The 27,741-nt window shown below is 42.3% G+C and overlaps 1 protein-coding gene across 11 annotated transcripts in view; it reads left to right on the top strand.

Moving 5' to 3' along the window:
* PKIG (cAMP-dependent protein kinase inhibitor gamma) overlaps window positions 1-25,983 on the top strand; it is a 97,817-nt gene extending 71,834 nt beyond the window's left edge. For 7 of the 11 annotated variants that reach the window (XM_033914674.1, XM_033914677.1, XM_033914676.1 and 4 more), the window contains 2 exons: window positions 13,991-14,172; window positions 23,725-24,612. In XM_033914674.1, the coding sequence (XP_033770565.1) occupies window positions 14,025-14,172; window positions 23,725-23,798 (222 nt within the window). In that variant the 5' untranslated portion in view covers window positions 13,991-14,024 and the 3' untranslated portion in view covers window positions 23,799-24,612. Of the gene's footprint in view, window positions 1-12,894; window positions 13,066-13,990; window positions 14,173-23,724; window positions 24,891-25,968 lie in introns of those variants that run through there. The other 4 variants (XR_004536483.1, XM_033914675.1, XM_033914672.1 and 1 more) reach the window with 4 other exon arrangements.
* The last annotated feature ends 1,758 nt before the right edge of the window (window positions 25,984-27,741 follow it).

Below are 27,741 nucleotides of genomic sequence, written 5' to 3' on the forward strand. Positions count from 1 at the left end.
CTCTATTTACCCATCACTTACCACCTTAAGATCGTGACAGCTCTTTGGTAATTCTTATTACCCAACATTTATTACCTTAAGATAACGACAACTCTTTGGTAATTCTTATGTAACTCTTATGACATCTCTTATGCTATTCCTGTAAATTTTTATGCAAACTTTTTATGTAATCTCTGAAAACTTTAATGTAATCCGCCTTGAACCGCAAGGTATTGGCAGAATAGAAATCACTAATATAATGTAATGTAAAAGCTTTATAGTTCAGAACCTGAGGACAGATTTAAAAACGATTGGGATACAGGTCGGAGGAGGATAGGGAAGGGGGTTGTTGGGGGAGGATGCTGTGAGGATGTGGAGGAGGGGTGGTGGTATATTCTTGGGGAGAGTTTTTGCAATCTAATGTCTCAACTTTGGAGGTTCGAATAACAGTTAACCTATGAAGGGCATAAGATTCTATGGGTGAACAGCTGTTGCTCTCATGTTGGTTGGGGTAAATGGATTTCTCATGCTATGGCTCCACTAGCTCGGGGTCCGTAAGAAAACAGGGCCTCGGATTGTTGGGTTGTTTGGTTTTTTAGTCATGGGGGGTGGGGTATCTTTAATTTGCTTTGGGTATTAAATAAGAATTGGGATACGGGGTGGGGGGAGTTGGTGATTGTCTAAGTTAAAATGTATTGATGACTAGACAACTTTGATAGCAGTCTTGAGGTTATATTCTGGATACTGTGTGGAGAATGTTGTCTGTATGTAAGGATACAACCGCCCAGAGAAGCATCATTCTTTGATGTGATTGGTCCATGAAATTAATAGCAAGTAATTTTACACTTCCTCCGTATTCACAGTTTCAGCATTCGCAGTTTCGATTATTCACAGTTTTTAGCTTGCTGGCTCCTCCCCCCCTCCCCCCCCCCCCCAATTACATCAACTTGCATAGAGAAATTGCTGATTCCAAGCATTTACAGAGAAAAATCGCTGATTCCTAGCACTTTCTTCACTGTATTTTGCCTCTCTTTGAGGAACAAGCCAGGTCTCCAACCATGTTATTTGTGGTTTCACCACATTCACGATGGCTTTTAATAAAAAACAGTGAATAACATATGAAAAAATTATTCACGTTTTTTCTGCATTTGCGGTTCTGTTAATCTCGTATCTCAGTGAATACGGAGGGAAAAGTGTTTTATTTTTTGTGGTATTTTTCCTAATGAGCAACAAAGCAATCAAGGCTTTCTTACCATTTAGATCAGGGGTGTCCAACCTGTGCGGCCCTGGTTGAGGGCGATGCAGTGTTTTCCTCTGCTGCTCCTGGGTGTTTACTGTCTTGGCACCTCCCTCCTCCATCTTGCTGCAGTGTTTGCGCAGCCCCAGAAACATTTTTTTTCGGCCAATGTGGCCCAGGGAAGCCAAAAGGTTGGACACCCCTGATTTAGATCTTCTTATCTTTTGCAAACTTGGATTTTCAGCTCTAACAGAAATTAAATTGAAAAAAGTGAACGACTGCAGATGGTGGATGATGAAATGCGTGTTTTCTTGTCAACTATCAAGCCGTGTTTTGAGTTAATTTGCACTCAAAACCAAACTCATCCATCACATTGATTAGCAATTCTATACTATCTACTTTAGTTTCACCGTTGTTATATAATTACCCATACAGGGGAGTGCATTGTTTACCTGCTTGGGATATAAGAGGAGATCCTGAACGCTGCCCCATGCTCCCGCTGCAGCGGTTGGCCTTGGAGGAGAATCAGGCAGACATCAAGGAAGACGGACCCCTAACGTCATTGGGTCCGTCTTTCCCTTTCCTGCTCATGGATTTTCTTTAAATTGTAACGCTGCCGCGGAGCCTCTAGGAGTGCATTGTTTACCTGCTTGGGATATAAGAGGAGATCCTGAACGCTGCCCCGTGCTCCCGCAGCAGTGGTTGGCCTTGGAGGAGAATCGGGCAGGCATCGAGGAAGATGGACCCCTGATGTCATTGGGTCCGTCTTTCCTGCTCGTGGATTTTCTTTAAATTGTAATGCTGCTGCAGTTGCGGCCGCAGGGCTTGGCCGAAGGGGCGTGCCCTAAGGGGCAGGTCCCACCCCTTGGGAGCCCCTTGGAGCAATGAGGAGCCGGGGAGTGGGAGCTTAGGTTCTATAACTGTATTCTGTCACCATGGGCAAAAGAAAAATTAAGCCTAAAAGCTCAACACCTGCTGTTTTGGGTCCAATGGATAGACATTTGACATCTTCTACAGAAATTACCTCACGACCTTTACTGGATATGAACTCTCCCATATCAGAAGCATCGTTGAGTCCCCTCGAAAGGACCCCCCCCCCCTTCATCCAATGCCTTGTGGTAGCGGGAATATTACGCCCGCTACTTCCACTGAATTAGGGGTATCTTCTACTCAGATAAGTAAACTGGTCTTTTCTGAAATACCTAAACCACTAGAATTTTCAGGTGTAGTAGAACATCAACCACTAGCAGAGGAAAAACAAGATATTACCCTTAAGGATTTATGGTTAAGGTATATCTAGAGTTGAAGGGTTTCTCAGAGAGTCAGTGAAACAAACTGTGGGTTATTCACATTCAGTTTCTCAAAAGTTTTAGAATGTGGATTCCAATTTAAATTTTTTGGATAAAAGATTAAGTGTGGTTGAAACTCAAAGTAATACATTGCAAGCTGTCTCAGTATCTGCAGTTAAGGATTCTACGGTGTTACATTCTAAAATAGAAATGTTGGAAAATATGCATAGAGCGAGGAATCTACGCTTGGTTAATTTCCCAGTGACTCATTTACTATCTCCTGAAATCTTGCTAAGGAAGTTTTTTAAAGAAATACTGGGATTACCCAATCCAGAGAATTTACCAATCAATAATTGTTGTTATTATTCCGCAAAAGAAAATACAATCCGACCAGGAGGTGGACCATCTGGTAGCAAGTGAAATAAATCTGACAGAGTTTTTGGAAGCTACTGAGGATGTTATTCAGAGTAGGTCCACCATGGTATTAACATGCATGAATGAGATAGATAAAATGTTAATTATGAAACTTTACTTTAAAAACAGGTTGACAAAATTTTGTGGAGATTTAGTTAGAATTTTTCCTGATGTCTCAAGAGCTACGCAATTAAGAAGGAAATAATTTTTGAAATTAAGAGTAAGAGTCTTAGCTCTTGAGGCATCTTTTTACTTAAAATTTCCATGCAAATGTCTTGTTAAATTACAAGACATTGAATATGTATTTTGGGATCCAATTCAATTGCAACAATTCTTAATAACTCGAGAACAGAAATGATTTTCTTCCTTAATGCTTTTTAATGACTCATCACTGAGAATATAGGTGGATGTAAGATTCCCAAATAGTATGGAATGGTCAAGATTCTTTAGGAATCAAAACCAATTCTTAGTTTCCTTTATTTTTATTAGTTGGATAGTTGTATGCCTCTCCATTTATTGTGGGCTTGAAAAGGAGTGTTTGTGTTGTATATGATTGTAGAAATTTGGTGTAAGTAACCTTTATCCTTGGTATCTTTTGATATTGTAAACTTTTAAATTTATAAATTAAAAAAAAAAAAAAATTACCCATACATAGATTAAAGAACTCTCAAATGTAATTTTTTTGTTGGCTTTGCAATTTTATAATTTCAATTAAAATGTGCCGCAAAAAGCATTTAGTGTGCTGGAGCTAAAAAGTTTGAGATGCGCTGCTGTAACCATTTATTGGAAGCGCTGCAGTTTCCTTAGCAATTACAGTACTCCCAGGAAATTTGCTGGGGTTCCGTTCCAGAACCCTCCATGAATTTTGGAAAACCAAGAATGCGGTTTTTAGGCAGGGGAGACAGGAGAGGGCAGCTGGAGTGCCGGTGGGTGAAGAACATCACTCGCAGTCTATTCCAACCGCCTCTTCCTGTAGTAAAGTCGGGCTACACCAATCAGGAGCTGCTTCGACACACAGTCGGAGTAGATCGCGAATGACTGGGTCTGCGATTCGCGAACCGCAAATTCACGGGGGAACACTGTACATTTAAATATCTGGGAATTCATTTGGACCTTTTCAGATCCCAAGTCTCCACTCTGGCCAGCTCTTGTTTCTTTGCTTTTTGTTGTGTCAATTCCATTTGGTCCTTTCCTATCTTGATGCTTCATCTCAGATGACTCTCCTCTATGCTTTGGTAACTCTTGGCTTGGCTATTGTAATACAATATATGCTGGACTGCCTCTTTTGCTAAATCAAAATATTCAGAATATCCATGATATAGCCCTAAGAGTTCTTTCTTATGCAACAAGATTATACCACTTCTCATGAAATACCATTGGCTACCAATACAATGTTTCCATTCTCACTGATTCACAAGGTTCTCTATTCTGGGTATCCAGTTTCCTGTCTTCATTATTGCAAACACTCCTGCTAGAACCCTTTGCTCGCTCCATGATCATCTTTTGTTCCACCAGTCCTGCTTGACAGTGCATCCAAATGTTTTTTACTCTGCAGGCCCCCTCTTTTGGAATTTGTTTTCCTGAATTCAGTGTCATTTTAAAACTAAACCTGTAGACTAGAGGTCTGCATGGGAACGGGGATCATGGAGATCCTGCGGGAGTCCTGCAGAAATCCCCCCTATCCCACGGGACTCCCACGGGGACCCCCCCTCTAGCCAACGGGGCTCCCACGGGGATGGAAGGCTTTGGAAGCAGGGTTCGTCCATATAATATAATGGACACGTCAGCCTTAGTAAAAGAGGGGGTTTATAAGTTAATTACCTGAACAGAAAACAAAAAAAGGGTTCCAGCAAAGAGATTCCACAAAGAAAACAGCAGCGCAAACACAAAAGAAACTCTGGAATTGATGATCGTGTCAGAAGTAATTGCTGCTTTTTATGGGGATGGGCGGGGATGGAGGTAATTCCTTGCGGGGATGGGTGGGAACAGAGAGTATCCTGGCAGGGACGGGGCGGGGATTTCTGTCCCCTTGCAACTCTACTGTAGACTAGCATTTATTATTTTTTTTTAGATAGCATGCAGTAATGTGAGTGTTTGGTACATGACATTAAAAAAACACAACAACTGAAAAAATGCCTTAAATACTGCTGCATTAGAAATAGGCTTAGGGCTCCTTTCACTAAGCTGTATTAGGGCATTAACCCGCGGAATAGCGGGCGCTACAAAGCCGTGCGTGCTAGACGCTAACGCTAATCTGCGTGCGTTAAAAACGCTAGCGCACCTTAGTAAAAGGAGCCCTTAGTGCATTTAACTAACTAAAGGGGTCCTTTTACAAAGGCATGGTAGCGGTTTAAGGCGCGGAATTCCGAGGCGTTAGGATTTTAGGCTGCCGCGGAGGTTAGCATGTGATGAAATGTCCGACGCGCTAACCCCCGTAGCGCGCCTTGATAAAAGGAGCCCTAAATCTATTCCTAATGTAATTTAGTAAAAGGGCCCCTGTGTGAGTTTGTTTTATAAGGGGGAGGGGGGGTTATAAATAATATATAGTAGGGAATTTGAATAATGCTTCTTCTGTCTGCTTTAGCAATGCTTAACATCAACCTCTATTTTTATCCGTGTTTAAATTTTTCAGTGTTCTTAATTGTCGCACTTTGTATTTGGTGGTGATAGTCATTGGGAAAAGTCCAACTCGAGCTTTTTCATTTCTGTAAGCAGTAAGAGTAAATTAGAGAATGACACGGTGACAAAATTCATCACCGCTCCCGTCCCCGCGGATAACCGCGGGAAACCATCTTCATGTCATTCTTTAAGGAGAGAGGGAAGAATCAGAGTATGAATGGCCACAACCACTGACCCGCAAGCTTTGCTTTGAAGAATGCTGAGGTTGAGCAGCAACATTCCAGAGCTGAGATTGTGATGTCATAATGCCTCATTCCACCAGTGCCTAAGAGCCAATCACATCAATGATGTCACAATGGCTTCATTATCCTTGGCTCACATAAGAATCAGAGTATGAATGGCCAAAGCCACTGACCCTCAAGCTTTGCTTTGAAGAATGCTGGTGTAGAAGGACAGAGGCTGAAATAGACACTAGAAAATGACATAGAGACGGGAACGGTGATGAATTTTGTCACCGTGTCATTCTCTAGAGTAAATGACGCAAAGCAGACCTTGAACATTGCAATCTCAGTGTCTACCTACAACTTTAAAAAAAATGATTGTGGGTGCTGAACATAATACAAATAACCCCTCTGTGAACATAGGAGCTTGCTCGATATTGTGGGTGCCTAGTGTCTGTTTTCTCTAAATAGACGGGATGGAATCTAGCACCACTGACAATTGTTTAGACAAGTCCTCTGGATAAAGCAAGACGTCTCTTCAGATACATAGCATAAGTCAGGGGTCCCAAAGTCCCTCCTTGAGGGCCGCAATCCAGTCGGGTTTTCAGGATTTCCCCAATGAATATGCGTGAGATCTATGTGCAGGCACTGCTTTCAATGCATATTCATTGGGGAAAACCTGAAAACCCAACTGGATTGCAGTCCTCAAGGAGGGACTTTGAGATCCCTGACATAAGTGATGCTTATTTCACATGGAGAGCAGCAAGGGGCATCAGCCTTCCTGAAATGCAGGGGGGGGGGGAACCCCTCCTCTATCACCAATCCATGGAGAACTGGCCTTTAATAAAATAATTTTTACTTCGATATTACATATATTAGAAATCTGGAACATCATATAAATGACTTGCCCAGGGCCCAAGCGGTGTTTGTGCAGAAGCAGGATTTGAACCCTTGTTCCCAGTCTGTGCTCTACGAGGTCACATCCTCTTGTGTGCTGGCTTAGTTTATGAATGCAACATTTCTTAGAACATGACACATTATTTCCAAGATAAAGCTCTCTTGTGTGTATAATGGAGAAGATAAATATATACACATTTATAGGACACGTCAGCAAACACTCACAGGAGCTGAATTTAGAGAAGAAAACGTATGAATGTTTTTTTGTTTCCTCTGTGCTGTATGTTTGAGAAAGCTAACTAGGTTCATCAGAAACACATTATAGTTTAGAAACTGAGGTCAGCACTTCTGTGGTACATTCTGTCTTGCTAGGGATCTTGCCCTAGGATTACCATATTTGTGAAGACAAAAAGGGGTCAAATGGCCCTGCCCTGACTCCAAAGCTAAAGTATTTCAATAAATTTCCTTTATTTATTTATTTATTTTTAACCTTTATTGTGTGAGATTTATTTTTCCATTAAGTTGGTTCCAGTTTCTCTTTTTTTTTTTTCTGCTTTCCTGTCTGCAAATTTTCCTTCAAGCGGTTGCTGTCCATTGGTTTCTCCCACCATGGACCTTTCTCCCTTTCTTCCCTCCCTCCTTACTCTCTTCTGCCACTGGATCCCTCTATCTCTTTTCCCTCCCCACTCCTGCACAGGATTTATTCCTTTCTCCTCTCTTTCACCCCCTTGTGCAACATGTCTCTCTCGCTCTCGCTCGCTGCAAAATGAGTGTAAAAAGAGCGAGGATCCAGGGCACATCTCTCACCCCCCTCTACAGCCATGTCCAGCATTTCTCTTTCTCTGCCCCCAGCCCCTGTGCAATATCTTTTTACCCCTCCCCATGTCCAACATTTCTCCTTATATCACCCCTTTCCAGTGCCATGCCACATTTCTCCCTCAACCACCATGTCCAACATTCCTCCCTCTTGAATCCCTTTCTATCTGTTCCATCCTTCTCTCTCCACCACAACATCCGAGTTTTATTTTGTATTAATGCTTTGTATACTGTTTGTATGTTTTATACATTAGATTGTAGGTATGTTTATATTGTTTGTTTTATGTATGTAAAGTTGGTACCCACTTAGAATTGTTGGATATGCGGGCTGTAAAAAAACTTCTCCAACATCATGTCCAACAACTCTTTCTTCTTTTCACCATGTGCACCATCTCTTTCCCTCTTCCTCCACACGACCCATGTCCAAACATTCTCCCTTTCTCTTCTATCCCCCACCGGCATCTTTCCCTCCCGAAACCCCCTCTAGGGGGAGTTGGAAGAGCCAGCTAAACTTGGACAGACTCCCCTATTAAAAAAAAGACATTCCTTAAAAAAAGAGGACATTTCTGAGTTTTCCTGGATGTATGATAACCCTATCTTGCCCCAATAGGGAGGTTCTAATTATAATTTCTATTCTGTAAGATTAAATATTCAACAGTGCAGTTCTGTGTGTGCTGAGACTCCCTTGATGCTAGAATTTTGTAAAGATAAAAGCAGTCGATCACAGATCGTAATTGATCAACACCCTTGTAAACTTACAGCTTTTTTGCTTATGATGTTCTGTGGATTTTTCTTCTCTTCCAGAAGTAATAAGAAATTTAAATCCTTGAACAAAATGATATATTTGAAAATGGAGTCACAACAAAGGAGTGGTGAGGAGGAGATATCAATAATTCAGCCACGGGTGTACAGTTCGAAGTTCACTTTATTTGATAGTAGCACTGCAAGGACTCGAAGACTTGACATTGACAATGTTTCGGCATCTATGCCTTTGTCAAGAGTTTCAATGGCTGGTAGTTCTATTACATAAATAGATCATTCAATACAGGTCAAATTTAGAAGCGAGCAGGAAAATATCTGGTGTCGGGTGACCCTCAGTTTCGCTTTGGACACCAGATATTTTCTTGCTTACGTCAAAATTTGGCCTGTATAGAATGCTCTATTTATGCAATAGAACTACCAGCCATTGAAACTCTTGACAAAGGCATAGATGCCGAAACGTTGTCAATGTCGAGTCTTCGAGTCCTTGCAGTGCTATTATCAATAAAGTGAACTTTGAACTGTATACCCGTGACTGAATTATTGACATCTCCTCCTCCACGACTCCTTTGTTGTGCCTTGATTGTCTCATCGTTGAGGCCTTCTTTGGCTCCCTTTTTGATATTTGAAAATGTACCGACAAAACTACTTGAGGGCTTTTGGCATATTCTTTTTGTGTTTAGGATATAAATCTGCCCTTAAATAGGCTTTGACAACACAAACATCACACTTTTTATGACGCGATCCTATCCTGTCCATTTTTTCTGGAGCTCATTTTGTGGCAGGCTTGTGGGAACAGATTCCAAGTTCGACTCGGTGGTAATATTTTAATTGCTAGGAACTGAGCTGTACCTTCAGAAATACTGTACGGTAAGCAGCAGGTGCAGTTCTCTTTATAAACGATTGCTCTCCGGGGGGCTGTATAAACTGCTAAGCCCTATTGTTTTAGAGGATCTGGGGTAGGAAAGTGAGTCACAGCATGCAGCTGTGCCAACAGGCATCGTAGCAGGAGAGAGGAGCCCTCATTGCCTTGTCCTCCACAGTGACAAATAGTACATTGAGTGTATTGTTAGCAGATGGATAATTGGTAATGTACAAAGTTTTGTTTTGTGGGGGTTTTTTTTCCACTTTTGCTTTGCGAGTGCAATTGAGTGAAAAGAACAGTTGGTTCAGGATTTGTTGTATTAGAAACCTTAGACGATATATATTTTCACAAAGACTTCTCGTGTCCCTTTCTCTCCTGCCTTCGTCTGTTGAAAGCCTTAAGAAAACCCATCCTATTTTCTGTCATCGCTTTTTATTCAACACATTCTTCGTGGGTCATCAGGAATGACACCTCTCTAGGATGACCTTGAGTTGGTCCTGGTGTACTCCTGTTCTTCATGGACAGAAAGATCTCATTTCCTGAACAAAAACAGGACACTACAGTATTTTAGCATGGTTTATCTATCCAGTCTTACTGGGATCAGGTCATAAAAGTAGCCTTGATTTCTAAATTGGATTGGAACTACATCTAAATGAGGAAAAACTTATGCTAATTTTAGTCTCACTCTCTCTTTAATCTGAAACAATGTAACAACTTTGAGAGTAATCATGGTTGAGACTATTGTTACCTTAAGAGTTTGACAGAGTAAACGGTGAGTGCGCCTTTCTATTCAAAGAGAGTATTAACAAGTACTCCAGAGGGAGCAAGCAACATTGTAGCATAGATACTCAACAACAATACTACTTCAAGGGGATAATTATATAGCTGGGTGCTATAAATAAGTGTTCAGAGCTTTTATTAAGGGTCTATGTTATAAAGAACATAAGAATTGCCGCTGCTGGGTCAGACCAGTGGTCCATCGTGCCCAGCAATCCGCTCACACGGCGGCCCTATGGTCAATGACCAGCGCCCTAACTGAAACTAGCCCTACCTGAGTGCGTTTTGGTTTAGCAGGAACTTGTCTAACTTTGTCTTGAAATATAGGCACCTGCTGTCTTTTATAGAATTCTAACTAGAGAATTACACAATGACTGTTAGCTGCGGGTAATCCGCAGTAAAGGGCAAAAAAAAAAAAAAAAAGATTGGTAGCCGTGGGTACAGGGACCAGACCATTCACCAACTCGTGGAGTGGTGAATGGCCTTTTCCCCGCAGTAAAGTATCTGCCACGTGTTGCCTCCCCACCCCTCCTGGTCAGCAGCCTTCCTCGCAATTGCATAGTCCAGCAGCCCCCTCCCTCCGACCTCCCAATTGTTGTGGTAAAGGCATCTCTTCCCCTCGTTGGGTCATCTCCCCCTCACCTTCGCTTTTCAGAGTTTTCTCTCTGAGCAGCCCGGACGCCACAGCCTTCTCACAAATTCCATGTGATTTCCCTGAAACTTTTCCTCTGACGCGAGCAGCCCAAGCAGATACAGGACGTTGCGTCAGAGGAGAAGCTTCGGGGGAAGCCACGTGTGACGTGCGAGAAGACTGGCTTCCGGTCTGCTCAGAGGAAACCTCGATTCTGAAAAGCACCTGCAAAGGTGACGGGAAGGGAGGGAGATGGCCTGACGAGGGGAAGAGGTCGAATGGTGCCGAAGGGAAGGGGGAAGAGGAACAGATGCCAAAGGGAGGAGAGAGGAAGCAGCAGGCGCCGTATGGAAGTGGGGAGGATGAGGGGAGCAGACGCTGCATGGAAGTGGGAAGGAGAGAGAGAGGGGGGAACAGATGCTGCAAGGAAGTGGAGAGGAGAGGGGAGGGGGAAGTAAGGATTTGTGGGAAGGATGAGGGGTAATTGTTATATTCCATTGTTTGTACCCACGCTGTAACACTATGGGCTCCTTTTACTAAGCTGTGCTAGCGGTTTTAGCGTGCACTGCAATGCCGTCTGCGCTAGATGCTAACGCCTCCATTGAGCTGGCATTAGGTTTTGGTGCATAGCGCATGCTAAAAATGCTAGCGCACCTAAGTAAAAGGAACCCTATGTATTAAAATAAATTAATTGCATCAAAAATTTTAATAAACCACATGGACACCCCCCTCTAAAAAAAAAAAAGAAACCACATGGACACCTCGCTCCCCCCCCCCAAAAAAAAAAAAGAAATCTCCATGCAAATTGGAGCTTAATAATTTTGGTAAAAGCGATTAGTTAAGTTTTACGATAGAGAGATTCATTTCATATTGGATTAAAACAATATGCTACATACCAATGTTTAATAAAAATGAATTTGAATACATTTATTAACAACCAAATAGGAATGGACAATGCATTGGATAATAACTTCATGCAGCGTCATATATTTTCACATTTGTGCAATGTTCTAGATTTGGGAGGCCCACATGATTTCCTTTATGGGACCACCCTCTTTTGCAGATTATCCTTGATTCACCAGCTTGCTGCTTGCTCTTCTGCTCTCTCAAGCTCTGTCAATAATTCTGCACTGCCATCTGCTGGAAATGTGACTCTGTTGATTATCTTATATAAAACCTAAGTCACATACCTGTTAAGACCACCTCATTTTGCTTCAGAAAATGTATGAGACAGTTAATAGCAATAGTGAGATTGCAGACTTGACATTCTGAAAATAAGTGAGCTCTAGATATACTGTTAACCTTCCAGCCCTCAGATTTCTGCTAATTTCCAGATCTATGCAGGTATCTAATAGGAATCTCTAGACTAGAAGGTCATAGTGGTCTGCGTTCTTTACCAGAAGGTCAGAGAGCCGGTGGAGGTTCATATCATTACTAATGCACACACCCCTCCACCTTTTCCAGAGGTTTGTTGCTGATGCTGTTTCCCTAACAGCTTTTTTTGTTTTCTTCCTGCACCCTGTGACTGTCAAGAGTTTGTGCAATTTATTTTTCCTGAAGCCATGAAAACAGCATTGGAGGCTGGGAACTGCATGGCTTAAACTCAGAGCCACAGATCAATTCTCACTAACAGCAGGCATCTGGAGAAGGTGAAGGCGGATTGATTTTCACACTGGATGAAAGCCAACTTGAAGAGGTTGGCCATAAGGATAGGATGGGACAAGATGAATGGCAGGAGAGGCAAGTGAAGGTTAATATTGGCTGGGTAGAATTGGTGAGGGTCTGGAGGATAAATAAGGTGGGGGGGCAGAACATTTGGAGGGAGGGAGTTGGGGTGAACAAAATGGGGGAGGTTTTGGGATGGGGAGGAGAGAGGAAAATGGATAGAAAAAGGCATTAGGGACAGGGAGAGTGGGGAGAGGACTTGAGTAGCATGACTGCCAGTGTATGGTTACTGTCAAACACTTGTGCCTATTGGTTAATCGGTAGCTGCGACCACTAGTTCATACTGAAGCTAATGGTTGCAACTCCTCCATCCTTACTCTCTCCATAAAATGCTTTCATTCCTTGATAAGTTTTTAAGAAACTTTTGAAAACCTATTTGCTAATTACGAGGGTTAAATGAAAAGTAATAATGCCTCCACCTCCATAAAATGTTTGAATGAAGATATAATAATGAATTTAAAAAACAAACAAACAATAATGGTTTAAACTTGCTATCTCATATGCATTTATTTTCTATATAGTTGTCCCTATTCACCACACGTTCTGCCGATGGGAAAATTTTTTTTTTTTTTTTTTTAAAGCTGTCATAAAAAAAAAAAAACCTGTCCCTCTTATCTCTCTTTAACAGGTTGCTCACGTCGTTTTCGTTCCTCCATTTGAGTCAAGTATATGCTTTTGAAGGTAGTCTTCAATTTTTGTAAGAGAGAAATCGCATGGCACCAGGTCTGAACTGTAGGGTGGATGGGGTAAGACTGCAGTATGGATTCTCTCGCTGGCGGTTCCCCTGACGATGCTGCAGGTGAAACGGGGTCTCCCGTTGGGAATTTTTTTCGCTGGTATGATTTCCTTTGAACTGGGAAATTTGTTTGCTGGATGGATTTGCAGCGATATTGGGTGTGTGAGTGAGTGTGATATTTCCTGCTTACTTTAAATCCTGCTATGGGTAGTCTATTCCAGCTCTGAAAAGATATTGTGGCGGAGTTTTGGGGGGGGGGTTTCTTTGAGACTTTGGCTACATGCTTGGCTACAGTTGAATCTGTTGCATTGTTGTTTGATTTTTCTACTCTGCCTTGTGAATAGTAGTAAGACTGAGACCCCTCATAGCAATTGCCTCTGTGCTGTTTCATGCTACGTGGGGCTTAGCATTGTCATGATGAAACAAAATTTCCTTCTTGTGCTTCTGAACTCTCCAATCATTCTTTCAAAATTTCAGGGTCGTGGTATAATGCTTTGAGTGATCTGCTAATTGTCCTTTCCGCGTTCAATGTTTCTCATGTGACATTCATCCATTGCTGTCGCTGGTCATCCATTTTGTTTCTGACCATAAAGATCCCATAATTAATGCATGTTTTTGGCCAAGAATTCTATCATGGTACACTGCTTAAATTTACACCACCAATTGCTAACTACAAGCTTTCGTTTCACAAGCAATAGCAAAAGAGCCTCTTCACAAAAATACTTTTTGCCAACTAAGGTGAAGGAAGAGATTTGTTAGAACAATTGAACAGGGTCAGTGCTGTGATCTGTTGATGAATTATGGAGGTGGGGCATTACTTTTCATTTAACCCTTGTAAGGAAGGAAAGACATTTAATTTGATGACCGTCCCTCTTTTTAATTTTGGAAATTTTCAATAAGCAGGCTGTTATGGTTCAGCGCTCCAACTAAAATCTCCAACAGATTTGCCCATATTTGAGCAAATGCCAAGAGTGTTTGGTGCCAGGTACAGAAATGCTTTACTGAACATTTCTATCCCTTCTCAGGAGTTCTTACAATTTCTGATATGAAATCAAAATAATGGAGGTCGAGTCTGCGTACTCTGATTTCATCACGTGCGATCGAGCCGGTCGAAGGAATGCTGTCCCAGACATCAAGGGAGATTCAAATTCCAGTAGTGTGCGAGAGCTGGCAGGTGAAATGGGTGACCTTTCTATCCAAGGCTCAGGTTGGTAGTTCAAAGATCACTTTTATTATCAGCAAGCGTTCTCCTGAAATAGTCATGCACAGGGTACACCGTCAAAAGCATGGCGGACAAAGCTGCGCCGAAAACACGCAGGACATATGTGCACTGCCGTTTCAGCCTATTTAAAGCCTTAATTTTTACGCTGTCAGGGAGGGTGTGGGGGAAACCCGCCGACTACAGTTAGAAGTCCTTGCGCTCCCGTTAGTGGGGATGGGACTCCCATTTTTTCCCCAGTTCGGGAGTTTTCAGTGTAGTGGTGGGGGGTTCCCCCCCCACACACACACACCCTTCCAACGGGAGCGCGAGCACCCCTCCTCAAAGCGTAAAAGAGAAGGCACATATGTCCTGTGTGTGTTTGTCGGTGCAACTTTATCCACCGCACTTTTGACGCATCACCCATGTCCAGTGTCTCCTGTTTTCCTGTCAAGTGTTTTTCCTTAATATCATTGTTAATGTATTGATCACATGCTTTCATATTGTTTTGTTGTGAGCCACCTAGAACAGGAGATGGTGCAGGATGCAAGAATTAAAAAGAAAAAAAGAGAGATAATTTCAGGGCCTATTTAATAATTCCAATCCATAGGTTAAAATGTAGCAAATTGCATGCATGTTCTTGGAGGTGGACCTTGTAGAATATTTAGTGTCAGGTCATAATTTCATCTGACTCTGTTGTGTTTGGTAATGATTTAGTTGATCAAACTCATAATTATGAAGGAATACTAGACCTCTGTATCTGGCACCATTGTGAGTTATCTTCAAGAGGGGATATCTGTAGGAAGCACTCAATCATTGGCTCAGTCGTAGCAGTTTGTATGATTGCAAATCTTCATTATAACTAGAGCTTATTTTTATTTTTTGGTGTTTACATTTTATAAATTTAGCTGTTTAGCTAATTAGGGGTTATTTTTGAAGATGCAAAAGTTTAATATTTGTATGGCATAAGTCCTGTTGAGTGGAGTTTTTTTTTTCCAGTTGAATTAAATACAGTACTTGGATTTCCATAACATCAATATTCTGCCATAACAAATCAGTACTCACATTCCCCAGCACTTGCATTCCTCCATTCACCAGTTTGTATTTTTCCCAACCCTCTCCATCAGACTGTCCTCACCACCCAATCCCAACCTTGATGCTTCTGTGTCCTTACCACCAGCTTTGATCCTCATCACTGGGAACAGTGGTGTTGCAGAGCCAGAGGAACGAGAGAGGAGACTCATCAGCCACTTTTAAACCAAGGTTTTCGGCATGAAAATGGCATCAAAGCAGAGTGGTGGACTTGAAGATGGGCAAAGACAGGGGTGATAAGAGTGTTAGACCAGAGCTTACCTAACTGATAATCGGAATCCCAAATGGGATCACGACATGGGTAGGACCTCCGTAATTATTCTGCACCTCTTGTGGGGTGTCGACAGTTTTTTATTTGGTTGACATTATGCAGTCACGGCCACAAGAAAATTTGAAGAACAATGTGCTAGAGGAAGTGGTATCTTCTGGTGTTTGCCTCTTTATCTGATTTGTAGTGGTTTATTGGTTATAACCTGAAAACAGAAGCTCTAGTTGTAGAATCTATAATCCTCGGTGTGTCTTTCTTGGCACAGACATTCAGTAGGGTTGCTAGTACAGGTAGATCAATACAACTATTAAGAGTCAGGTCATAGTTTCAACTATATAGTTACAAGTACAAGTAGGTCATTGTGGCTTCTTTGTTTTGTCCCAGGAATTGGCAGGCATTACACAGTGTAGAAACGTGATTTTACAATTTACTGTTTCAGTTACTTCAGGGTTGGCTCCCTGTCTTGGTACCGAAATGCTTTTGAAAGTTTTCTGAACTCTGAGATAGTGGTCACAAGATCATAGTTTAAATGGTAGTTGGTTCCAGCATTTTGCTAATTGATATTGTTTGGATAAGGTAATTTGCCTGGTAGACTTTATATTGTAGCTTGCTGAGAATTTTAAGTGACAAAAGATTTCTGGTGGAATATCTGTTGGAGGCACCCTGGAGTACGATGACCAACTGTTAAGTAGTTGGGGGGCATTTCCTTCGAGGATTATAAAGGCAGCGATGCCAAATTTAAACTTGATGCTTTCTGTTATCAGCAGCCAATGTAGTTTCATATAGTAGGGGGAAAAGATCCTGCTTTCTCAAATTCCCACTCTTGCAGCTTGTAAAATAGGAAGTCTACTTCTATTCTTTAGGTATTCCAAGTTAGAGAATGACACAGTGACCCTGTCCTGCGGGTAACCGCAGGAACAGGTAAAGTCGATATCTGTTCACCACCGGCATGGGACCAAAGCTTTTCACCGCCACAGACCACAGCTCCCTGATATCTCCCCATCCTTCCCCCCCCCCAATCGCTGGTCCAGGCCCTAAACACACCCCACCCCTGCTCAAGGGTCCGGCAGCTCCAGCTGGCTTCCCCTCCCTCCCTGCCACTGGCACACACCTTTCATTGCAAGCCGATCTCTATACAGGCCTGCTCTACAGTGCTCGTGATCTTCCCTCTGCCAGGCTCCTCCTTATGACGCAACTTCCTTTTTTCACAAAGACAGGAAGTTGTGTCATAAAGAGGAGCCCAGCAAAGGGAAGGCCACGAGCACCGTGGAGCAAACCTATGTAGAGATCGGCTCACTCTGTAAGGTGTGTGCCAGTGCCAACGGCAGGGAGGGAAGCCGTCTGGACCCGCGAGCGAGTGGGGGAGCTGGAGCCTTCAGCCCTGATGGACAGGGAGCAAAGTGAGGCAAAGAGGAGGAATTGGCTCAGGAGGGGGGTTGGGGCTGAACAAAAGGGCATGGGAGGGGGGCTGGAGCTGAAGGTAAAGGAGTGAGAGGTGTATGACATATGGAGGGGAGGCTGGAGCTGAAGGGAAGGGAGAGAGCTACAGAGGAGGAGGAGGGGGAGCTTGAGGAAAGGGGGGGGAGAGTTGCTGGACGTGTTGGGGAAGGGGCTAAAGGGAAGAGAAGGGAAAAAGAGATGCCATACTAAGCGAATGAAAGAATAGGGAATGAAATACTGAACAAAGCAGAGAGAGGGAGAGACGCAGAGTTACCAGAAATAGAGGGGAACTAATGGGCATGGGGAGAAAAATCAGGACTCAAAGGGAGATGCAGCATGGGAATGGTACATGGACAGAGAGGGGCAATGCTGGACATGGGAGGGAGTATATGGACACAGAGACTTCTTGGGATTTTGTTTTAATTTACATTTATCATTTTTGGTCAGTTATTATGTGTTTGGCATTTGTGTTCTGTGTGGGTGATTAAGGTATTCTGTTAGGATGAATTTTCTGTGTAGCTTTCAGTTTTCCTGAAAGTGGAGGGGGTATTGTGAGGGGAGATGGGTTGTGTTGATCCTTTTTCTGCATTTGTGACTTATAAAATGACAGTTGTATAGCATATTGTTCCTTTTTATACTTTAATAAAATGATTTCAATATAAAATAGCTATTCAAGACTTGTGTGGATGGGATCAGACAGTCTGTGGGGACGGGATGGGGACAATTTTTTTTTCCCCACATCATTCTGTACTCCGTCATGCCCATTTAAAATATATGCATCCCTAGAGTTCTACATGTGCATATAATGACTTTTCCTAAATTTTAGTTTTGCTTATATATGCAATGCATAAATGCTCTTGTTATATGCCTAGACATGTCAAAAATGACCTTGTTAATGGAATGCAGGTGTGCCCACCTTAAAATTCCTGAATCTCTTTAGCATTCAACGATATCAACCTGCTCTAATTATGCTTTTAAAGAACAAGAAATTAAAGAGCATAGACTTTCTATTACTATTTTTTTTAAATGCTTACAGTTTACTAACATGAATAATTCAAAAAGATTTCTTAATGATCCTTAGGAACTCATCCTGAATTTATGATCCTCTTGTTATTACTTTAGAATAATCACTGTAAAATGTAACTGCTACCCTGATACTGTCCTCTGGGTTGTATACAAGCAGGACTTGAAAATCCTCTACTGAGTTGAACCATTGACCACATTGCTTTACTGTTCAAACACTGATTAACAAACGTATGAAAACTAGACACACTATACAGGATCCAGTGTTGTTCAGGGTTCGACGGACCACAATTTCTGTATCAATCCCTACTTGTAGAGTCTGCATTGAAAAAAGACTAAGTTTCAGAACCTACACCAGTAATCCACCTGGAAGAGAGGGTAGAACTCTGTATAAATTTGGATATAGAATCTTTCAGAGCTCCATGCTAACCAGCAGGATTCTCAGTTATACATGTCTTTCTACATGAAAACTCTGCTTCAGAAGCTGTCGGAATATGAACAATATATCCCATCAGACCATCTAGACTCATTCCATCACAGTACTAATGATCTGTTTGACACCGGAAAATATATGGCAGATTCGGTATTTGATGCTCTCAATGTCACTTCACAAACCTCAACTGTTTCTGTTGCCATGAGGAGAGGCAGGCATGGCTTTGAGGGGATGCTAATGTCAAGGAACATTTGGCCAACATTTCCTGCCTAAGAGGTGATTTTGTTTGGGGATAAAATTGAAGAAGCAACTCAAAAATTAAGACATGAGGATCCTATGACAACACTATCATCTTCAAAAGCTTCTAAACCTCAAACAGCTAAGTGTTATTACATCTCTAAATGCACTTTCTATTACTTCAAATGGAGGTATGTTCCATTTTCCACCCCTATCTCGAGCTCTACAACAGAAGCACCTCAAGCAGCAGAGACCTCAAAAGTCACAAGCTCGGTCTTAAACAAAAATCTCAACCATCTTTTGTCCTAGAGAGCCTTGCCAGTATTCTACAACCCATACCTCAGATTCTCCTTATAGAGGGCCATCTCATTCATTTTTACCAATGATGGTCCTTGATAACAACAGACCACCAAGTCTTTCAGATAGTGAGACAGGGCTATGTCCTTCATTTTCAGAAAAAAATCCCAGGCCGCCCTCCAAGAGAGTTGTCTTCAATTCCCATCAAAGAATCCTCCACCAAGAACTCTCAACCCTCTGTAGGAGTTAGGCCTTCACCTAGATTTTTAAAAGAAGCAGAATACATTTTATCTCTGAAATTGAGACTGCTTCTTTAGTGTCTTATCAGTGACACACTGAAGTGAAGCAACTGAGACATGTTATCACATGTTCCAGACTTGAATCCTTATCCGGGGCACACCGGTCCTTTCGGACAACTTGATACCCAAACATTTTGGGGTCCACCAGAAGCAACCAAGGTTCCTGGAATTTTCCCCCGAGGTAATGTCTAAAGGATGTTTCTAGAAGATGCTCAGGTCAAGAGGCCTGGAAAGCATCATTTTCCCCAGATAGGAACAGCGTCCAAAAGACTATAAAAATTAACTCTCAAGAGAGCTCGGTTCCTGGTAACCATTCTCTACGACAAAACCTACGCCTTCCAAGCCGCCAAACTAAACCTACGCCTTCCAAGCCGCCAAACTAAACCCTTGGCTAGCCCAAATGGTCCTCAAGGCCCACAACTACCTCGACTTCAGAAAATTACTCAAAACTCACCTATTCTGAGACCAAGACCCTTAATGCCCCTTTCCAATCCTCTTCCCCCCCCCTTCTGATCCTCACCCCTCCCCCGTTTTCCCTCCTCTTCCCACTACTTCTCTCCTTGCTGTTCGCAACTCTATGATATGTAATCACTTGATATGTAATCACTTGTAAATACTCTCTCCTTGCTGTCTGCTACTCTATGATCAATTTGATATGTAACCACTTGTAATCTCTGTTTAACTACTCTATGATCAATTTGATATGTAACCACTTGTAATCTCTGTTTAACTAATGTGAACCGCCTAGAAATCTTCGGGGTATGGCGGTATACAAAAATAAAGTTGTTATTATTATTATTATTATTACCTGAGGCCTGCAGCCTGAGCTTCTCCCCTGAAGAGAATGCTAGGGCTCAGACTACAGCTTCCAGTGCCTAGCTGCCTTGTCCAGAACACCTGCAGCATTCCTGCCTCGACAGGGTCTCTCCTATACAGACCATGTTGGTTGTGATTCTGCATCTAGGCCAGAGTCTAGCTGGTGAGGAACGACATTGCCTGCATGCACAGGTCGTATCAGCTTCTGTACTAGGGGAAGTACCATAGTTAGGAGGCCTAATTATAGTCTGTAGGGAATGTGTGTTTGTTTTCCGCGTTACTTGGTAAATGTATTATTTATGCATTCTAGCCTGTCTAAGACTTAGATTGTTTCATACTTAATAATCAGTCTGTCTTGCCACTTTCAATATAAATAAATACTTTTATTTTTATAACACCTAGCCTGGTTATTTGCTTGTTAGTAATGCTATTGGCATAGGGGATTGGATTCAGATTATTCCCTATTCCAGGGCTGGTATATTATAATTGCATTCCTGTGTCCTGGCCTATAGTTGGGCCATGTGGGCAGACCCTGTTGCCACACACCTCTAAAACGCCCACACCTCCTCCAGCTCAATACCATCAAACAAGTATTTCTCTGCAGGAGAGGGGTCAAGGGTCCTACTCAAAACATTTCCTCATACCAAAAAAGACCCGAGTTCTCTATCCAATTCTGGACTTCCGTGCTCTCAACAAATATTTAGTGAAGGAGAAATTCCGAATGGTTTCTCTGGGAACCTTATTACCATTGACTGGCTCTACTCTCTGGATCTCAAAGAAGTCTACAATTCTACCTGCTCACAGAAAATATCTCCACTTTCGAGTAGGAGTACATCACTTTCAGTACAAGATGCTCCCATTTTGGTCTAGCATCAGCACTCAGAGTATTCATGAAGAGTTTGATAGTAATAGCTGCACTTCTTCGCTCACACAGTTTTTGTGTATTCTTGTACCCAGATGACTGGTTAATTAAAGCTCCAACACCTCTACAAGTACAACAAATGCTGACTGTAACAATACACCTCCTAGAGAATTTGTCACCATCTCCGTCCCTGCAGATAACTGTGGGAAACCATTCCTTGTCATTCTTTAGTGTGTATCTCATCCTCGGTCCTTCTGCACCAGCATACTTCAATGCAAGTTTTGAAGGTTAGTGGTTATGCCCATTCATACTCTGATTCTTATGTGAGCCAAGTGTAGGACAATGAAGCCATTGTGACATCACTGATGTGGTTGGCTCTTAGGCGTTGGTGGAATGAGGCATTATGACATCACAATCTCTCAGCTCTGGAATGCTGCAACTCTTTAGGTTTCTGCCAGGTACTTGGGACCTGGATTGGCCACTGTTGGAAACAGGATACTGGGGTTGATGGATCTTCGGTCTGTCCCAGTAAGGCATCGCTTATGGTCTTATGTTCTAACCATCTCCTGTCTATCTCAACCTCAGTCCTTCTACACCAGCATTCTTCATTGCAAGGCAGTGGTTGTGCCCATTCATACCTTGTTCTTCCCTCTGTCCTTATAGAATGTCATGGGGATTGTTTCCCGCGGTTATCCTCAGGGACGGAGATGATGACAAATTCTGTTACACTGTCATTCTCTATGCTCAGCTTTGCAATTATGACAAATCTCGTCTCCAACCCACTCAAATGCTGGAATCGATTGGAGCATTCCCTTTCTTCCACAACACACTCGACATTCTAGTCCAAATATGCCCATCTTCTCTCTTCAACAAATCCCTGTTCGTCAGATGATGCATCTCCTTGGCCACATGACATCCACTGTGCACACAGAACTAGGGTTTTCCAGAAAAAAACTAAAGTTGGAAAAACTGTACGAATTGAAATTTCCCGTGAATTTGTGCTTGATCAGAAAATGTATTTGATTTATTTTTTTCAAAGCTCATCCTGGGGTCCCTCAAAGCCACTGATTACATAAAGCTCAGTTTTTCCACTTGCTATTATTTTTGCTTAATGGAGCAAATTTCTTGGTATTATAGCTATAACTTTTATGTTTCACATTCAACAATGATAGACTTGTTATAAAATGTCTTCTTTTTTTTAATCAATGTGTTTTATTGAAAAACAAGTGGGGGTGGATTCCTTAGAACCCCATTAATCAGTATTACAACCATAAAAAGAATAGGAAAACATTCTCCTGTCGTCAAATAATAATAAAAATGACATTTTTTTGCAAAAAAAAAAAATTAGACGTATTTTACTAAATGAACCTTCAATGTTTGCACTTTATTGTAGACAATAACAGAAATTTAACTTGACTTCGCTAATAGCTAAACACGTACACTTTGGTGTAGTCATTACCAATGGCGTTCCAAACACTCAAGCATTCAATGTTTATTTGAGATAGAATAAAATCTGCGATGCTGTTCATTTCCTTGCACCAAGGCCTCAGTGTCACCAAGAGAACCATCTCCACATGGTTGGCAGACTGTATCTCCTTTTGCTATGCTCGGGCTGGGCCGACACTGGAAGGCCGTGTCACCGCACATAAAGTTCGGGCAAAGGCAACTTCAGTAACTCATCTGCATTCAGCTCCCATGAGGACACCTGTAAAGCAGCCACCTGGTCTTCAATTCATACCTTTACATCCCACTGCCGTTTGGAGAAACATTTCAGACGCAATAGTCTGGCCAAACTGTTCTTCGAAATTTATTTTCCACTTAGATGCCAACTTCCCTCCAGCCCTTCTGAATTTGCCAGACTCGTGTTAATGATCAGCTCGGCGACAGTGCAATTAAAAATGGCACCTGTGACTTGGGCGCTGGTTAGAGAATCGGGGTGGTTAGGCAAGGTTAAGCATCTGTCCTTAGGACACGTGCGATTCTGTGTTAGGACGCCCATGTGTGATTCTCAAAAGCGGCTTATGTAGCTGCTGAGACTGGACACCCTATACGGAATCAGGCCCTATGTGCGTAATACCTCAAATCATACATTGTAACTATAGCAAATTGTAACCTGAAAACTGTATATTAGTATTAGACCCTTAGTACGTGTCAAGTAATGATAAAAACTTGTATTGTAAACTTGTACTGAAATTAGGGCAGATCCCAGTGCAAATCGTAACCTGTTAGCTGTATATTATGTATGTTTAACTTGTAACCCGTTCTGAGCTCTTTGGGGAAAACGGGATACAAAACGTCAAAAGGTATTACATCACACATGATCCTAGCAGCTAGGGAGTCCCACATCTGAGAATATGCTGCCCGCTTTTAACCCAGTTGCCTACCTGTAACAGGTGTTATCCGAGGTCAGCAGCAGATATTTTCGCAGCCCTCCCACCTCCCCTATTTGGCTTCTTAGCTTTTTTTTTACTGAACTGATGGCTTCGCGCGCTGATGTCTGGCGGGAAAGCACTGACGCATGCATAGTATGGGCGGTCCGCAAGAAGTTGACTTAAAGTGACCAATACACTTTTTGCACTGTCCATACTGCGTTCTGTGGACGATATCACCCGCACATGAGACTATCTGCCCGCTGTCCTCGGATAACACCGTTTACAGGTAAGTAACTGCGCTATTTGCTCATTGCTCAGAGATTTCCCCCTACATCATTCAGAATCATGTTGATACGTGTTTTGAACACTGACATGTGCTTGTGTGTCTTGTACCCATCCACTGAACCGTTTTGTTTTTCTAGAGAGCCCATCAGACACAGCTGCATCTGATGACAAGGCTGGGGAGAGGCCAGATGGACAAGATTCTGCATCATGAACTCTATTTCCTTCGAACGCTAACAGGATTAGACTTTAAAGTAATGATATCCAATACGTACAGTAGTCTGAGCAAGCAGTGAGGAGTTCCCACTTCTCAGACAGCCACTCTGTGGCCTCAAAAGAACTGTACAACATTATAAAAGACTGAGACCACTAGCAGGCCACAATGCATCACATTGCAAGGAAGTGGGCTGCTCAAAAACTCACCTGGACCACAATGCTGTGCTCCAGAATAATATGCAATTTTGGTAAGAGAATTTGTATAATCACACTGCACCTCACAGGTACATTTTCTTATGTATTGTAGATGTAAAATGTTGGTTGTTCTACATCCCTAGGTTAAAATACAACAGAGCCTCTGCATGAAAATGAGACTTCTTTAGTCTTTTAAGAGTCTGCTGTGACAGCAGTGAAAAAGCAGAAAGTGGTTCTTCCATTGTAATTGTATTCAAGGGTTCAGTACTGCCTTACAAGATTAGTGTGGACCAAAACTCAGCATCAAATGCAACACCCAAAGCTTAGGGTGGGAGGTGGTATGCCGTTAACCTTTGTATAAATACTGTGTACTGCCAAATACAAAAACTTTTAATTTCTTTTTAAAAGCCAGATTATTTAAAAGTAATGTGCTCCTGTGTGTTAGTCTGTACAATGTTCAGTTTATCAGTGAAACACATGCTTGATTTCTTCCAAATTGTAGAAGTATTTCTTATGGAAGGGTTCATATTAATACATAAGATTTGCATTAGCCATTTTGAACTATGAATTTGTTTTTACAGTATAAAACTACAAATAAATTTACAATTTTTTGTTCATTTGTGTGTTTGTGGAAAATCACTGAATACTCAATTTTCTTGTGTATAAGCAAGGTTTAGGAATTGAATGAATGTCTGTCCTCCAAAACAATAGATTTATTTTAGTTTCTATTTATCAATTCATTCATTAATTTAGCCCATCCTCCCAAAAGAGCCCAGAATGGTTTACAGAAGTACATACACAGTATAGTCAAGACAAATATGGACAAGACGTATCTGGAAAGCGAGTGGTACAATGACTGAGTTATGGTAAATAGAGAACATCTGAGATAAACTAGGTAACTATACATGCTATAGTAGATATAAATATACGAGATACTCTTAACTATACATGCTTTGGTGAGGAACTTAGTGTTATGACCTAGTCCAGGGATAGGCAATTCCGGTCCTCGAGAGCCAGAGCCAGGGCAGGTTTTCAGGATCTCCACAATGAATATGTATGAGATGGATTTGCATGCACTGCCTCCTTGAGATGCAAATCTTTCTCATGCATATTTATTGTGGATATCCTGAAAACCTGACCTGGCTCCCGAGGACCAGAATTGCCTACCCCTGGCCTAGTCGATGAGATCAACTGAGATCATTTAGGCTTGGACTTTTCATGGAGCTGGATTTGTGAAGAGGAAGGCTTTCATGACCTTCCTAAAGTTCCTTAGATCATCCAGCTCTCTGATAGATGGGGGGTGGGGGATGGGGGTGAGGTTCCATCGTTTGGGCATGAAGTGCCAGTAGGCTGATTCTGTTTTGAGGGTGCGGGTAGGGACAGCCATCTTTCTGGGATCTTAACAGTCGGTTTGGGTTATAGATTGGTAGCTTGGGAATCATATAGCCTGATACCAATTTCTTGAAGATTTTGAATGCAGGACTAGAGCTTTGAAGATGCAGCGCTTCTTGATAGGCAGCCAATGAACCGATGCTAGCACTGAGGTGACGTGGTCACAGATGCTCAATATTTTTAATAGTAGACTGTGGCATTTCAGATGCATTGGAGGTGAGAGAGGTTTCTGGCAGATAGGCCTTCTAGTAAAGCATTATTGTAATCCATACCACTGTCATGAGACAGCACAATAGCCATAGTAACTGGGCAAATTCAGGTTCAGAGAAGTATGTACGGATGCTCCTCAGCAGGCAGAAGTGGTACAGGGAGATTGACACTATTTGGGAGACGTGGTCCGTGAATGATAGATTTGAGTCCAGTAGGGCTCCCAGGCTGTGGACACTTTCTTTGTGGTTGTCGTCATTATTCAGACAGAGGTTACTGCATACCAATGAGACTCCTGCTAGCCATGGAAATCTGTTGGGTACCAGCAATAATGCAATGGAAATACAAATACTTCTTTTCTCTATTCAAATAAGTTATATTCTAGTGTGACAAGACTCCATTCCTGAACATGTGGGGTAGTCGATCCCTTCTCACGAGAATTCTTCTAGGGAGCTTCAATAGCATTCTTTTGCTTCGCCTCCCATCCTTCTGGGCTGTCCTCCAAATCCTCTGTTGTCTCTCTACAAGCAAGATGGCTGCTTGTGTTTCTTTTCAGGTAAGTTTGGTCTTTTTTTGCTAATCGTCTGCAAGGCTTCTTGGTGCTGTAGAGCAGTGGTTCCCAACCCTGTCCTGGAGGACCACCAGGCCAGTCAGGTTTTCAGGATAGCCCTAATGAATATGCATGGGGCAGATTTGCATGTCTGAAATCTCCATTAGATGCAAATCTCTCTCATGCATATTCATTAGGGCTATTCTGAAAACCTGTCTTGCCTGGTGGTCCTTCAGGACAGGGTTGGTAACCACTGCTGTAGAGGATCCCTTTTTTGGGCAGACTCTGAAGTCAAGGGTTTGCTTCCAAGGGGCAGACTGCTTATTTGACTTGAAAGTTAAGGATCGAAATTGGCATTGTCACAAGGTCCATGCTCACCTTTCTTGGTGTAAAAACTTGGAATGACCTTAATGAAGTGATCAGAATGGAACCTAAACAGACCATATTCCGGAAGAAATTGAAAACTCAGCTATTTGACACTTAATCACCTGTATCCTCCCCTTCCCCTCTCCCCCCCCCCCCTTCCTACTCTCCTCTTCTCTTCTTCCTCCTCGTCCCTCTCTATAAGTTGCCTTGAGCCTACCTAGGTATGACCGACGCAGAAATAGAAGATTAGATTAAAGTCTCCCCAAAAGACCATTAGAATGCTTTTTGAGTTTTGTTTACTAGATAAAACTTGATGGCCAGCTCCCACCTTCTGTGCAGTGTAAGAAACAGTTTATTTCATCAGTCCTCCATTCCCTATCAAGTAAAGCCTTGATGCCTGGCACAACTTGTGCTATTTAATCCCCTTTTCTGTGTGTGTTCCTACAAATTTAATATGTTCATTCACATATTTTTCTACTAAAATAGAACATGTTGCTTTATTGGTGTATGAAAATATGTCTCAAGGCTGGTATCCCAAGGGAAGCAACTGTATAACTTCATTTTGCATGTGGTTTCAAAACATATGCTGAATGTGACGAGGCGTACTTATCAACCTGAGCTACCATTAAGAAACATTACTGTTTAATCCCGCTTATTGGTAAGTAGGGACTCGATATTCAAAGGGCTTTAACCAGGCTGGAGCTGCTCTAGCCCAGTTAAACCCCACTGAGCTGATCAACTGTTGCCATGTAGTAGCAGCCGTCCTGGAATATTCCCACTGACCTTCCATTCTTTAACTAGCTAGGTCTGAGGTAGGCTTGAGGTGCAGCGTGGAGAATGATATGGGGACAAATTTTTCCCCATCCCCGTGACTTTTGTCTCTGGCCTTGTCCCTGCCCCATTCCTGTAAGCTCTGCCTTAAACCGCACAAGCCTTGAACACTTATGATTTTCAAGTGTTTGAGGCTTGTGCAGATGAGGACGGAGCTTAGGCATTGGTGGAATGAGGCATTATGACATCACAATCTGAGCTCTAGAATGTTGCTACTTCGGATTTTCAAGTGTGAGGCTTGTGCAGATGAGGACGGAGCTTATGCATTGGTGGAATGAGGCATTATGACATCACAATCTGAGCTCTAGAATGTTTCTACTTCGGATTTTCAAGTGTGAGGCTTGTGCAGATGAGGATGGAGCTTATGCATTGGTGGAATGAGGCATTATGACATCACAAT

This window comes from Geotrypetes seraphini, chromosome 11, assembly GCF_902459505.1.
Source record: "Geotrypetes seraphini chromosome 11, aGeoSer1.1, whole genome shotgun sequence".
Taxonomy (NCBI): domain Eukaryota; kingdom Metazoa; phylum Chordata; class Amphibia; order Gymnophiona; family Dermophiidae; genus Geotrypetes; species Geotrypetes seraphini.